Below are 14,886 nucleotides of genomic sequence, written 5' to 3'. Positions count from 1 at the left end.
TTGATTGTTTTCACAGATTATCTGTCTCATAACAAACTGGCACAACATGGTGACAACTTTAACAAATGTGGAGAAAACATATTTTTCATTAAAGTTATAAACTGCAACTTGAATAAAATGCAACTACATAGCATTTTTTGAGAAGTCTGCATTGCTTCATGTATAATTTACATGTTGCCTCTGACTGTTGCTCATGGAGAGAGACATTTCAGTAAACTAAAACTAACAGAAAAACTTTAAGCAACTTACTTGCATACTGTATGTGGACTGTTGCATGTAAAATTCATGAGCAGTAAATATTGTGCTAGTACCAGTATTGGACCAAAGAAAACAAGGCAGTTGCAACCCTTTAAAATTGTGACGCTTTTGATGGGTCATCAATTATAACAGCAGCTGTGTGTGTGTGTGGGGCGGGGGGGGCAATCTAATTTTTTGTCCTGGGGCCCAAGATTGCTGGCAGCGCCATACAAAAGAGACACAAAGAGGGGCGGTGGAAAATTAAACCCAGATTAGGCAGCAAAAATGAGAAAATGCTCTAAACAAAACCAAAAATGCATTTTGCCATAAGCAGAGTAATAATTATAATCAAGATGAACCACTTACTGTATGTCTTGTTGAAAGGTATGTACCGCAGAACAATGATTGCACTTTTTTTTTCTTTCTCTTTCTCTCCCAACACAAAGATACTTTTTTTTCTGCGCATTTATTTGTTTAGCAGGTAAAGGTGGGCGTGTGTGAGTGTGGTTAGGCTATTGAAGTGTTGCGACACCAAATTCCCTGAGGTGTTGGGGCTCCCACGCAGTCATGTTAAAGCGGAGAGTTATGACAAATTAAATGTCGGCAAAGTTTGATTTGCTGACAACCAGGAATGTAGGACAAAGCTTTCCGTCTTACGTACAGTATGAGTTTTCACTGCATTCATTGTGAAACCAAATAGCACTCATCTTTATTTGTATGCATCTCTACCCCCATCTCAATCCATTCGTACTTTCACACAGATCAGTAAATGTGATCTATCCGTGCATTTGTGAATAGATAAGACTTTTTCTAGTTCTAGAGTTTGCAGTGTCTTACACCCCCACTTTGTCTAGTTAGAACAAAGAACAAACTTGCATTGAAGATTAAGGCTTTGCACGTTTAAAAATTTTGCATGTTTGACTTCTTTCTTCTTATTACTGATCCACTAAGTTCATATTTGTGGGTTGGATTGTAAATGTGCACTGTTTGAATCCTGAAATATTGTTTTAGAACTTAACCCAACTTTAAACTCCACTGACATGTCTGCTGTGCTACTTGGTCCTCATGATGCTGTTTGTTCACTAAAGAAAGCGAAACTGGAGTTATAATGAGATTAAATTGCACAGAGATGAATATAATAAACTAATAATTACTAACTAATAAACCAATTATGTGACTTCTGAAGGCAGGCGGGTAATATGGAGGACCAAAACTGACATAATAAGAAATAAAAGCTTAAATATGTATTTAGTTTTCCCTTATCCTTACACATTTGTTGTCGTCAAGAAATGTAAATTTTTTGTTTTTCATTTCCCCTAAACATGCGTTTTTGGCAAGAAAAGTAGATATTTTGTTTTGTCTTTTCCTTATACAAGCCCTCCTTCTTTTGGCATTGCCTCCTCTCCTTTTTCAACCTCTGTGTGCATCTTTATGTTAATGAGGAGAGCTGCCTCCTATGTCCAGCTCCTCTACTATTGGCCAATAGAGCTTTGGAACCAACTTCACTGCGTAAGACGTTGTGGGGCGTTTACGTCTCGCTCAGTTGCTCGGTGCCATCTTTACAGGCCACAGATAAAAAGCAAACTTTATCCCGGTGTTTTTATTGTGTTACCGACCGCAGTGAAGTTAGTTTCAAGTTGGATATTGGATATTTCAATATCCGCGGAGTAAGCGGCGTTTCGCTCAAGGTTGATCCGATTTATGACCTCTAATTTCGGCCAGCCGTTCTCAAGCTCCCTCCTCAAGCAAATTTCCGAACCAAACACGCCTGTCAAACAAATATTAATAAATGCTTTGCCTTGTGATCAACTGATACAAAAAAAGTGGAGGAGGCACTCCAAAAAGGAGAGGAGCGACCCTGGGATCTGTTGCTGAGATTTGGTTAAATTAATTTCTCACCCCAACTAGGGGTGAGAAAGACAAGTAGGGCTCCTTTTGACCAGCCCTACTTGTCAAAAGAAGGAGGGCTTGTATAAGGAAAAGATTAAACAAAATATCTACTTTTCTTGACAAAAACGCATGTTTAGGGGAAATGAATATGCATTTCTTGACAAAAACACACGTGTAAGGAAAAGTAAAATGAATATACATTTTTTGATGACAGCACTTGTATAACGGAAAGGAAAAACAAAACATATACATTTCTTGACGACAACAAATGTGGATAAGGGAAAACTAAATACAAATTTATGCTTTTATTTCTTATTATGTCAGTTTTGGTCCTCCATAGTATGAGAGTTATCAGAATGAGTAGTAATTGTTCTTCTACTTCCCAACTATCTAACAAAATACCAAAAATTAATTGAAGTTTATGGTTGCAGTGTGCCATATTCAAAGGATGGGAACCTTGTTCTTTTTTTGCCTAAACATAGACCTGCTTGTTTCATCAGTAAAGCGGATAAATGGTGGTTTTAATTTACTATCTTCACCTCAGTCAGGATTGTTTGGACTAGAATTTAAGAAACAACAACAAAAAATAGGTTAACTTAGAAAAACAACCTATTTTTTTCCCCAATTACTAATTCCCAAAACAGAAAAAATTAAAGAAACCAAAGCCAGAGTAGAGGTGAAAAATGAAACTGAAAAACTATTAACATGTTAAAGCCAGGCTCCTTCCCTTTGTTCCTTTCTCTCAGTCATTATCAAACCTTTCACACTTGACTGATTCCCAATCTCTATTTTTCTGATTCACCTAATGAGATGCAAGACCCTCCCACCTGAGATTGTTATGCAAAATAACCTGCTAGCTGCTGCGCTCTCATGTGCAAGCATGCAGGTCCCCCCCTCCACCTGTCCTATCAGACACCTGTTGCAGAGCTCTCAGCCAATCAGATGAGAGAAGCAGACTCTGTTCTGGCATGACATAAAACTGGGCCTCGTTCAGAGGAAATCACTGCAGTTGACTACTCTGTGTCTGATCTTCTCTGCTAGACTGACACGGAGAGAAGAGCTCATACATACAGTGAATACCTAAAGGAGCCTGTTCAGACTAACTGGTACGGGAGAGATGACCAAAGAGACTGAGTAAGTTTTCTTTTTAAATATGTTGCCTTAAAATGTTAATTTATAAAACTGTACTTGTAAGTAGAAGTATAGTAGTGCTGTAAATGGTTTGTGAATAATTTCCATTTTTTAAAATTTATTTAATCTCTTTTGCAATGGGACCCCCATGTGAAAATCCCTGCTGCTTTTTAACTGGGATTTCTACAGGGAAAATTGATACGGACAAGTTGTATTAAAAGCGCAGAGGCTGACACACACTTTCTGGATCCGAGGCTGTAGTGGGTCTGTTTCAGCTTGTGTTGTCGCTAACCTAGGGGCCACGGAGCACAAAGGGATTGTGGGAAATGAGAATCTCCTCTGGAGGTGTTGGAGCGCAATTACAGCATGCAATGCATTGAGTTACACGGTGGTGAAACGTTAGACAGGAGCCCACCTCATCTGAAATCAAGTCCTGGTTTCTGGGTGAAATGTAGAATAAGTCTAAGCGGGAATGTTTATTTTGTCTGTTGCAGGTTCATCTCTGAGCATTTGGAGGAGTTTTTAACCCAAATTGGGGAGAAATTTAAGTTAAAAAGTCCAGTTTCCAAACTTGGAATTTAGCTGGGAGTCACAACATACATGGGATTTCTTCTCCCTGTGCTCTGACTCAGATGTAGCTGTGAATAGCTGTGGTCTCATGTGTCTGTCAGCACATTTTATTAACTGTTTATCCAGTCTAAACTGCTGCTGTTTGTTCATTAGTTTCTCCAGACTCACACTAAAGAAGGGGAGGGCATGGGGGCTTATCCTGGCAGGGTGCCTGTTTACAATCCAATGTCACTGTGAGTCTATCTAAACAAGTCATATCCTCACAATCCCAGCCGTTAGATATTTTACAACTGAGATGGAAAAGCAGAGCTAGCTTCTTGGTTGTAGATGCTGGCTTCTTTTTAGCAGGAAATAAATCGGATCGCATTTGTGCAAATAAGGAGGTTTATATAGGATTTAAGCATGTGGTTTCTTCCCTGTTCACGCTTGAAACCACAAAGCGCTACACCTGCGTATGTGCGTGCTTGTTTATGTGTTGTTGAACCCTTTTGACGCCACGGCTCCTGAGGGTTCTTACTCAGCTCTGTGGTTTTGCAATCGAAACCCTCCGTGCTACAGGGCAAGTATGTACAGTGCTCCAAGGCTCAGGAACCTCCGCAGCTCGTCTCCAGCTCACTACGGCTCTGTCAAAGCCTCTCACACCAAGAAAATACATGACTTTTTCTGTCGTTTTGTTCAAATAAATCAATCTAAACTCTTTGATTCCTGCTGCAGGACTCTGGGACTGGTTTTTCAGAGCGAGAACTTCAGCTATAACCATTGTACAAACTACGTAATGGACTCCTGGGCCTACCTGGACACCCCCAACCCGGAGCAGAAGCTTAGACTCAACCCTGGAGAAACCATGACAGCCTTAACAATACTTCAAGAACAGTGCAGGGTAAAAAAAAAAAATAATTTTCACACCTTAATAAATTAATTTCTTGTTTATTTTGATGTTTTTATTTAATGTGTTTTTAAAATTTTGTTCTTTTCCACAACTAGAAAGAGCAGAAAGCTGCTGCCTTCAACCGCAACAACATCTGCAAGCCAACAGAGAGGTCAGCTGAATTTTACAGAATTCCCAAATTTCCCCCTAGAATTCCCTAGAAGTTCGCAATTAAATCATAAAAAAAATACATTGACTGTGAGAAACTTGAGAAACAGATGTTCTTCGTGTCACGTTCAGAAATTTAATCCGTGTATTTATTCTCTTCTCACTTGATGAAACTTATGTCAGTCATAATTCATAAAGGAAAAATGGCAGGGCTTTAGGAGGTCATAAACTCATGAGTGGGTAATCCCATAGCCAAACAAAGCGGGAGGGTTTATTGTCTCCAGCCCTTCCATTCACAGAAGCTTTCTCCATCATCGTCTCCCTTTCTGTCAGTTTCACAACAGGTTGCTTCTGTCCCTTGTTCCTCCTGAGGTGGCTGAGAAAAGGCCACTGCCGGGGCGCAGTGTTGTCCCCTCAAACGTTTTCAATGGAGAAATGCAAACAGGGCCGGGGAAAGAAGGCCCGGATTAAGAAACAAATAGTTCCCACCCAGACGCAAAGCCTACTGTTCTGCAGGCAGCTTTTGGCGCTTTAGCTGCTGCACGCGTCGCCATCTTCAGTCGCATTCAGTGGTGCCTTTTGATGTAGGAGATGTGGCTCTCCACCCAGGGCTTTATGCTAACAGGGGGTGGCAAAGGTTTTGTCAGTTCAAGGTTTCTATAAATTATTTGTGTTTCCAGCTAAGTGGAAGTGCAACCCTTCCAAGCAAATTTAAAAAGAATATGGACCACTGCTGGCTAACATCGCTGAAGTTTATATTTTGCACTTAATCTGAAATTTATTTGGCAGAAATAGAGCCCAATAATTAACATTTCTGTTGAAAAAGGCTATTTTTCATCTGTTGCCCAGAACAATGAGTAATTTATCTAGCTAAAAACAATCAGGTTATACAAAACAAGGTTAAAACGACAAAGCTACACAAATATTAAAGATTAAATACAAAACGAAAGACACTACAACAAAATTATTGTAAAAAGTGTAAGAAGTTGTTATAATCCTTCATCAAGATGGCAAATCACAAGTTGTCACATGGTAAATTAAAGGGATATGTTTAATTATCTTTAGTTAAGTTGAGAATAGATTATTCTCTAATGAACAGCAATTTATGATACTTTAAATTTATTGACAAAAAAAATTATTTCTGAGGTTTTATTGACACTAAATTGTGGAAAAACTTCCTCATTTAGACAAAGCTGGATCAAGTTATTGTGCAATTTGTAAAACCTTTGCTGTGTGAAAACAAAAACGATTACCGGTAGTTAAAAACCCTTCTCATTTTTTGACCTCTGTATTTCGTATTATGCTTATATATATTCATATGTTTAGCTCACATAACCAAACCAAACCATAAACTGGATTCTCTGTTGAACTTTTGCTTCTTTCTGACCCGGCAGGACTCTGATGACCAACGTCAACGACCCGGTCTTGAAGATCCTCTCTGAGATTGTTCCCACCTCCCACCCTCAGGAGGTTCTGGGGCTGAAGCAGATCTCTTCTCAGCCCATCATTTCCGCTCCCGGCTTCTCGGAAACGTACGCCACCCTGAGCAGCGTCGTCGCAGACACGTCCGACAAGCAGGAGCTCAGCAACATCTTCAACCTGATGCAGAAGTGGCCAGACAACGCTGCGTTCGCTGACCCCAGTGCTGAGGTAAGCCTGCCGCCATTGTCTGAAAGTTAAATCTTTGTTGTACATTTAAGTGTTCTTACTAATGTATCTGCGCTGTGTGGGGTTCAGACTCTTCCCTATAGCGATCTGTTTCCTGAAAGCCACTCCAGCCCCGTCTACTCGGGCTCGTACGCCAGCTCCTCTCCGGAGAGGCCCAGGAACGACTTCCAGTTTGCCCTCGGATCTCCTGCTGCATTGCCTCACAAGTCCAGCGAGTTGCCCATGGTTTACCTGAACAAAGGCCAGTTCTACCCCATCACTCTGCAGGGAGTCGACAGCAGCGCTTGCCTCACCGCCACCAAAGTCAAGGTGAGTCAGTCATTATATTAAAAAAAATCTCCTCGAAGTTTTGTTCGGCTTTACGTAAAGACATTAGGAACTACTGTGGTAGTTTTTCCCTAAGGGTTTGAGGAACAGGTATTCTTGTTTTATTTCTGTCGCCAAACGAGCCCTTCCCAAATGTTTGTCCCTCCCTGGAAGCCAGCTCCGTCGGTGACTAATGCCCTGCTGACAGCCTGCGGACAGGGCTTGTGCCATACAATTTGTTTCTATGGCAGTTAAATGGGGCTAGAGTGGAGGACAGCTCAGCTCGGCTGTGTTAATAAAAAGACAGAACAAGGAGGGGAGAAGGTGTGGTGTTCTCACTGCTTTTTTGTTTGTCAGGAAAATCAGAGGAGAAAAGAAGGATTTCCCGTCATGAATGAAGCGTATTGTTGTACAGTAAAAACAGAGATGCTCATTTGAAAATGTGGCCTACTCATTGCCATTGACCTTTCTGTTTTCTCCTCTCCAGACTGTGGTGATGGCTGTGTTTGAGAACGACAAGAGCCCAGAAATGCAGCTCCGCTTCTGGAACCACTGGCACGCGCGTCAGCCAACTGTCAAGCAGAGGGTTATTGACATCGGTATGTTTTTTTTTTTTTTACACACGCCAAAACACGAATGCGTGATCAGTCCGTGCATGTTTCTGGTTTCTGAACTTTCTCCTCAAAAACAAGCAAGAACAACCAAAATAAAAAAAAAGTAAAATTATAAATCATTTTTCACATTTTTGGGTCCAAAATATACTTTCTTTCCCTGTTGAAAAAATAAGAGGCAAAGAGAAAGTGCTAATTCTGTGACAATTATGAACTTTGACCTATAGGGGGAGCTATTTACACTATCTTTTCTTCCTTGCTAGCAGTTTTCTTTTCACATATCATAACCTAAAATAAGTCATTTTTTAAAAATGTTTTATTTTTTGCCTAATTCATTGTTTGGCAAAAAGTGACTCAGGCCTTTATTTTAGGAAAGTGACGATATGTGAAATAAAACTGCTAGCAAAGAAAAATAGTGTAAATTGTGCCGCCTATAGGTGAGTAATTTTTGTTTTTTCATCTTTTGGTAATAAAAATTGAGAGATTTATGACACACAAAAACAGGAAAGCATTTTGAGTCCATGCATGTTTTTGGTTTCTGAAATTTCTCCTCAAAAAGAAGCAACAACTACCAACAACAATCAAAAATGAACTTTTTCCTGTTGAAAACTTATGTAGCACAAAGAAAGCGTGCAAATTCTGTGACGATCTTGTACTGTAACATTTAGGGGGAGCTATATACACTTTATTTTATATATTGTCACCTTCATAAAATTATATTCTAAGAAACTTTTTTTGCTTAAATCATCTTTTGGCAAAAAATGACAAAGATAATTATTTTAGGATGGTAACAGTTTATAAAAAAAACCCACTTGCTTTTTAATTTTTTTCTGACGAGAACTTCCAATTACCAAAACATGCATGTACCGTTTTAAAATACGAGTTAGAGGCCTTATTTGTCTCTAATTTTGAGAACATTTTATCTTGTAAGGATTTAAAATATTTATATCGTTAAACTTCACACAGCCGACTACAAAGAAGTATTCAGTGGCCTCAGCAACGTGGAGGAGGTGGCCTTCAACGCTTTCTCCTTCGTGTGGAACCCCAACGAGGAGGCAAAGGTAAAGACGGTACCTTGTTCTAATGCATGCATAGTTTCTCTGCTGTCGTGAGATGCGTTAGCCGAGAAAGTTAAACGAGATGCGTTAGCTGACATGTTGAACGGCAGAGCAAGGGAAACGCTGGCAGTAAAACAAAACAGAAAAAAGAAAAAGGAGCGGCTGAAGAGGCACATCAGGAATGTAAAATATGCCTTTTCCCTGTCAATCTCCAGCAGACCTAGCCTCTCTGCTGGCCCCTGAGGTGTTAGGTGGGGCCAATAAACCTGCTCCAATTGGGCACTAGTGTGGGAGACGAAAAGATAATGACTTAGAAATTAAAAAAAATTGCTGCAGGTGTTCCTGTTTTCATTCGAATTGCATGAAAAAGAAGGGGAAGTTCTCACTTTCTTGTTCAATTTAACTTTCTAAATAATGCACATGAATAACGAGAAAGGGATTTAAAATCTTTTCTTCTTCTTTTTCCTCAGATTTACATTGGCATAAACTCCCTGAGCACCGACTTCTCCTCTCAGAAAGGGGTGAAGGGCCTGCCTCTGAACCTGCAGATCGACACCTACGACTTCAGTTCAGGAAACAACCAGCTCATCCACAGAGCTGCCTGCCAGGTCAAGATTTTCTGCGATAAGGTAATCCACTCAGATTCATTCACTGTTTTTCCATAAGCCATGTAAAACAGGTATTTTGTGGGATCCGTGCCATTATTGTAACCTCCTGTTTGCGTGTCTGCAGGGTGCAGAGAGGAAAATGCGTGATGAAGAGAAGAAGAGATCCAAGAGGAGGGTAAAGAACACTAATGATGCACATGGTGAGTATTCTTTAAAAAAAAGAAAGGGATTATTATTACTAGTCCTGTTGCAATTAATTGATTAATCGCATAATAAACTAAAACAAGTGCAGTGATTTCCAGTTGCATAATTTATTGTTTTTCTTGGGGTTTTTTCTACTAAAAACTGGATGATAAAAGTCTTATAATTCATTTTATTTGTTGTTTTGTTTATTTATTTGGGATATTTAAAATGTGTTCCAGTGTAAAATATTTATTAGAATTAAAAGTTAACAATTATGTTACTTAAAAATGGTCTCAAAGCTACAATATTATCGTTTATCAGAGTAACTTATGGGACAATTTGCAAAATTTGATATTGTGACAGGCCTAATTATTACACTGTCCAATGAATAATAAGCTCACTTAGTTGAATCTCTTGGTTTGTTTGCAGCCAAGTCTGTTGTGAGCAGCTCCATCGGCTCTGAGTGCACCTTCTTCAAAACTCTAGACGACCTCGTCACTCAGCCAGTTCTCTTCATCCCAGAGGCACACCTCACCAGCTTACAGCGCATGGTAAGCCCCTCGTTAATAACCTCTCTTGTCTGCGTGCACAGCCCTGCAGGTGATGGGATAGGCACGAGCGAAGCAGGGAAAAAACTGTGGGAAAGTATGCAAGGACGGGGGTGGGCTTGGGAAACTGGAGGAAGTGGGACAGCGATGTTAATAATACCAGTGAAAGTGAAGCTAAACACAGGCTTCGCATCAGATAAGCTAATTGGAGTCGAAACCAGGCACAAGTTCAAGCATCTGCAGCCTGAACATGTGGCGTCTGAGCCATGAGGGCTTGCACGAAAGCGAGCAGACAGCTAGGGTAACATCCCCAGGTCGATCCGCTGCACGCCGCCCTCATCTTTTTTCTTTTTTTACATGTCCTTCACTCATCAGAGCTACAACAACAGTGTGGTTAGAGAGCTGTTCAGACAGGCCAGCTTTCCCACAGTCTCTAAGCTTTACATGGACACGTTGTAGAGTTTACGTAGGAGCCAGTAAATGTCAGGTTATTAAGATGCCAAATGCATTTAAAATGCAAAACATTTTAGATTCAGAATAACTAAAGTTAGAGTGACTCATGAAAAAAAGAGGATAGCTGATTGAATGGTGTGATTAAGGGTATGATGGTGCTATCTGCCTCTCCTCATCAGTGTCCACGTCAGAGTGGCTCTGCTAGAGGTCATGGGAAATAAACACTTCAAGCAATGATAAAATGTTTTTTTTTTTTCATGAAGGACATTAGGCAATGTCTTTATCAGTGGAGCTGCATCTAATCAGATCTTTCTTCTCCTCTCCATTGTCTCACCAGGCCACTCCTATGGATGACATTGAAAGGTAAGCGCATGTAAAAACACTCCAAAAAAAAAACAAAAAAAAACACATTATCCTGTGAATGTCTGTCACCTTTCCGTCAGCCGGTTGCTTTTGTCTGACGTGGTTGTTGATTTTGTGTTGGCAGGAGTTGTCTGAAGAGGCTGTATCCAGACAGAGAGCAGAGTGGTTCTCCACCCAACAAACAGACACGCAGAGAAGACCCACAAAGAGGTGGAACATTAAAAACAATCCTAATGCAGACATGGGCTGGCTCAGGTTCTCACGCTGGGATGACCTTAAGGAAAAACATCAATATCATGGTGTTAATGCTGCCAAATTAATGTCTTTAGGAACAGTTTATTTTGATCATGATACTTGGAATTTCCCACATTACATAGCTTATTGGTTGGGGGTGTGCTGTGGTGGTGCAGGGGTTAAGCACAACCCACATATGGAGGCCCTAGCCTCGACGTGGCCATCGCAGGTTCGATTCCTGGCCTGGCGACCTGGCATGTTTCCCCCCTCTCTCATTACCCACCTTCCTGTCAATTAACGATCAAATAAAGGCCACTAGAGCCAATAAAACATTTTTGTTTTTAAAGAAAGATAGCTTATTGGTTTATTTTTACAGTGGTGGTTAACACAAATGAGGCAATATCAATAAAAATTGAGTGTAAAATTAGGTACAAGACACAAAAACCTAAATTGCAACAATAATGGCCAAAATCCAACAAGTAGGAATTTTCTAAATTAATCATGTGAATCAATACGCATATTTTGAAAATTTGGTTTTAGAAACAATTTCCTTCCTTCAAGTGGAAGAAAACTTTTTTGAAAGACATTAGCCTCCCAGAATATGTTGTCTTTACTTTCTGTCTTTTCTAGATTCAGACTCCTGCTAAGTTTAGTACAAAACTGCATGTACTTACTGAGCACCCTTACCTTACCAACTATAAAACAGCATCACGTTAACCAATTCTCTAGTTTTCACACCATTTTTCCATTTAACCAAATTCCTCTTTTTATGATGAAAGCAAACATTCATTAGTCTTATTTAAGCTAGCAGCTGCCAGTGTGCAGCGACATATGTTATACTTTTTTATTTCAATATAGTTTGATATATATCTTTTACTGATGTACAAAAAAATATAATCTGGAGCCCTTTAAAAGACAAACTGATTCAATTCACATCCAGAAAGATGTTATCAGATTAGTCCATTACAATCCATTCATATGCATTCAAACACATGCATTCCAGTACAAACTTAGTTATAGTAAAATGCAGTAAAGTTGGTGTATAGTTCAAATTTTTTTTAAAGTCCTCATTATAAGAAAGTCCGCCTGAGCAAGCATGTGGCGACAGTGGGCAGGAAAGCAGCTCCAGTAGAACCATTACTCTGCTCTCGATGAGCCGTCTTTAGAACACAGGAAAAGAAGAAAAGAGCAGAAGCAAAATGCAGTTTTCTAATATCTGAAAAAGAAATACAGCCAAACATAACAATGCTAATTCATTCTGCTGAAATTAGCTTAAATTTATTTAAATGGTGGCAGTATATAACTTACACCAATGGCATAAAAGTTTGGATAGAAAATTTTATCTAGAGACTAATAATTTAATTGGCTAGCTCATAACTTGCTACTGGTAGTTTTTAAAAGTGAAATCTTAATAACAGTTATGTGTGGCACACTGTCACACCTCTTTTTGTTTTTTAACAGCATGGCTTTCTGTTTTTCACAATCAGAGATATTCCTAAACAACTTCTAGTTCTTCTTTTAAACGCTAAGGAAAGGTGTTGTACCCTTCTTTAAGCCAGCAACAGGTGCAGGAGGGGCAGATCTATGAATCAGGAGAAAGCCAGTTTTATTTTGACACTGATTTGCCTTTTGTTGAAAGGACATTAAACTGTGTTTTTTTTTTCTGAACCAGCCCATGCCTGCGTACTATAAAAAGTATTTTTTGGTTTTCTTGGTGTTCATTGTGTCTCTCTTGCTCTGTTAGTCTTGCTATACGTGAGAACCGGCACTGATGAAGTGTTCGACGCGCTCATGCTCAGCTCGCCGACGCTGTCAGGCCTGCGAGAAGCTGTAAGTATCAAATGAAGACGTTCGTTGATGTCTTCCTCTTTTCACAAGTGTATTATCTTTCTCTGAGCAAGAGCTCACGCTCACTTTCATCTCTACACCTTTCTCTCCTCAGATTTCCGAAAAGTACGGCTTGCAAAAAGACACCATTGGGAGAATCTGCAAGAAATGCAAACGAGGGTGAGTTCCTGAGTCTTGGGTGATGTAAAAGAACTGACATGGATGCGTATGCTCAGGGCTTCGTTTCTGGCTTTATCCTCTTCATGCCGACAGACCGGGTCGGTAGGTTTGGCTTAGCCTGCGGAATGTTTTAATTGTCGCTCCTTTACAAAAAAGGCAGCAGATGAAAAGATTTCACAGGTAGTGCAGATGAGTCATCAGCAGTTATTGATGTTTTCACAACTGTATCTCGTTGGAACATCAGGAAGTACTATTTGAAACGATCCTTTCTCAATGGAGGCCTCAGGGCTTCGAGTCACAAGCTAAATGTTGCCTATCAAGTTATCGACTGCCACACATCTGACAAAGATCACGTAGTTTTTACTGAATCCGAACCCTTTAAATAAATATAAAAACGTCTTTCACACTGAGCAGAGTGAGAAAAACAGGAACTCATCAGAGGGTGGTTGTTGGTTTTTAAACCTATGCTAATCTGGGGGGTTTTTGTGCGTGACGCCAGGGCAGATATGAAATCCTTAACTTGTGACCTGCTTAGATGAGCTGGAACACCTCTGGGTTTTTTTCCTGCCTCTTGCTGGCAGCTATCAGTAGGGGAAGCAGCCAAGCTAACAGGTTGGGTTACATTCTCCCAGCAGCTCACTCCCTTTTTTTTTTACTGCTACCTTCAATCAGTGCAGTCCCTGCAGGCGGTGTGCGTGAGCCGCAGGGTAGCTGGAGCATCAAAGCATCAAACACTTAAAGGCTGACAGAGGCCATGTTCTTACCCAGAACTCCAACAGAAGTTGATTTCAATGAAAAAATATTCATAGAAACAGGCACTCTGTGTTGTTTGGGAAAAACTACGAAGATGTTGTTTTTTCGAAATATCTCTGAAGTAACGGCTTTTTTTTTTTCATTATCTTGTAGAATATTGGTCAACATGGATGACAACATCATCCAACACTACAGCAACCAGTCGGCTTTCCTCATCCAGATGACTGAGCTGGCAGCTGGTCAGCTCCAAGTTACACTCGTTGAAGAATAAACCCTGAAGGACGGAGAAACACAGCCGGCGTTTGAAGCCACCTTTGAAGCACAGCCATCATAGAGCTGTGGACTAAAAAAGCCAAAGAGCTGAAACCGAACGGAGCCCTCCAGATTTTCAGACTTTAAGATGAAAATGTTAAAACCATTTCTTGAATTTGTAAATCGAGTTCTTATGGTTTGTTTATTTGAGTAAAATATTTTTAATGTAAAACATTTATGCGTTGCATTGTATATAGATGTAAATAGATTAATATTACAGTGTTTTTATGAGCTTGACACGATTTACTTTGAATTTCAATTTTCATTTTCAGAGCTCTAAACATCATTTGTGCTCAGCAACCTTTTTTTAAAGCATTTTTAAACAATGTAAATTTTGCTGCTTTCAGTCTACCCATCATTTCTTCTGCATACCCACTGGTGCGTTTTTCTTACCCACAATCTGACTTTTCTTTTCTTCTATTCTTTGTTTTTTACTGCCAAGTCTCTTTCTATTTGTTTTCCCACCTAAAAATTGCCAGAAAAAAAGTCAGGTTGGAGTCGGAACCTAAAGTCAGACATTTCCACCGAGGTTTAGTATTGGCCATTTTTTTCTAGCCCAAATCTTCAGACATTTCTCGACTTTACGGTATAACCTCGTTGAAAGAGTTGATCCCCCCCCCCAAAAAACTTTCAGGTTGAAGAGGAGACTTTCAAGTCATGCCTATGTGTGTGTATGAGGGAAAGGAAAATATATTTTTTACGTAACGCATCATTTCAAAGCAAACATGTATCCCTGCATTATTTCATGGTAGCAACATGGCGACTCGTTCAGATTTGATACATTTTTCCTCTTTTTTTTTTCAAAGAAAATAAAAAAATGGAAAAAAAACACTTTTGTTTTGTCTCTTTGTCTGCTTCAGAAGTTCCAACCAATTTGACAATCAAAGGACTTTGGAGGTGAAGTGCATATTGAAAAAG

The 14,886-nt window shown here is 39.8% G+C and overlaps 1 protein-coding gene across 1 annotated transcript; it reads left to right on the top strand.

Annotated features, from left to right (window-relative positions):
• The first annotated feature begins 3,119 nt into the window (after positions 1–3,119).
• On the top strand, positions 3,120–14,768 carry grhl3 (grainyhead-like transcription factor 3). The gene is made up of 15 exons (XM_028001010.1): positions 3,120–3,261; positions 4,543–4,708; positions 4,813–4,868; positions 6,259–6,514; positions 6,602–6,841; positions 7,326–7,437; positions 8,416–8,510; positions 8,978–9,136; positions 9,240–9,315; positions 9,728–9,849; positions 10,637–10,662; positions 10,787–10,872; positions 12,641–12,726; positions 12,839–12,903; positions 13,810–14,768. The coding sequence occupies exons 1-15, from the start codon at positions 3,245–3,247 to the stop codon at positions 13,925–13,927; spliced, it is 1,680 nt and encodes a 559-aa protein (XP_027856811.1). The 5' UTR covers positions 3,120–3,244; the 3' UTR covers positions 13,928–14,768.
• Positions 14,769–14,886: the final 118 nt, after the last annotated feature.

The sequence above is a fragment of the Xiphophorus couchianus genome, chromosome 19, assembly GCF_001444195.1.
Source record: "Xiphophorus couchianus chromosome 19, X_couchianus-1.0, whole genome shotgun sequence".
In the NCBI taxonomy this organism is placed as follows: Eukaryota; Metazoa; Chordata; class Actinopteri; order Cyprinodontiformes; family Poeciliidae; genus Xiphophorus; species Xiphophorus couchianus.
Note: the sequence above shows the minus strand (reverse complement) of the source record. Positions and strands in the feature narration are given on the sequence as shown.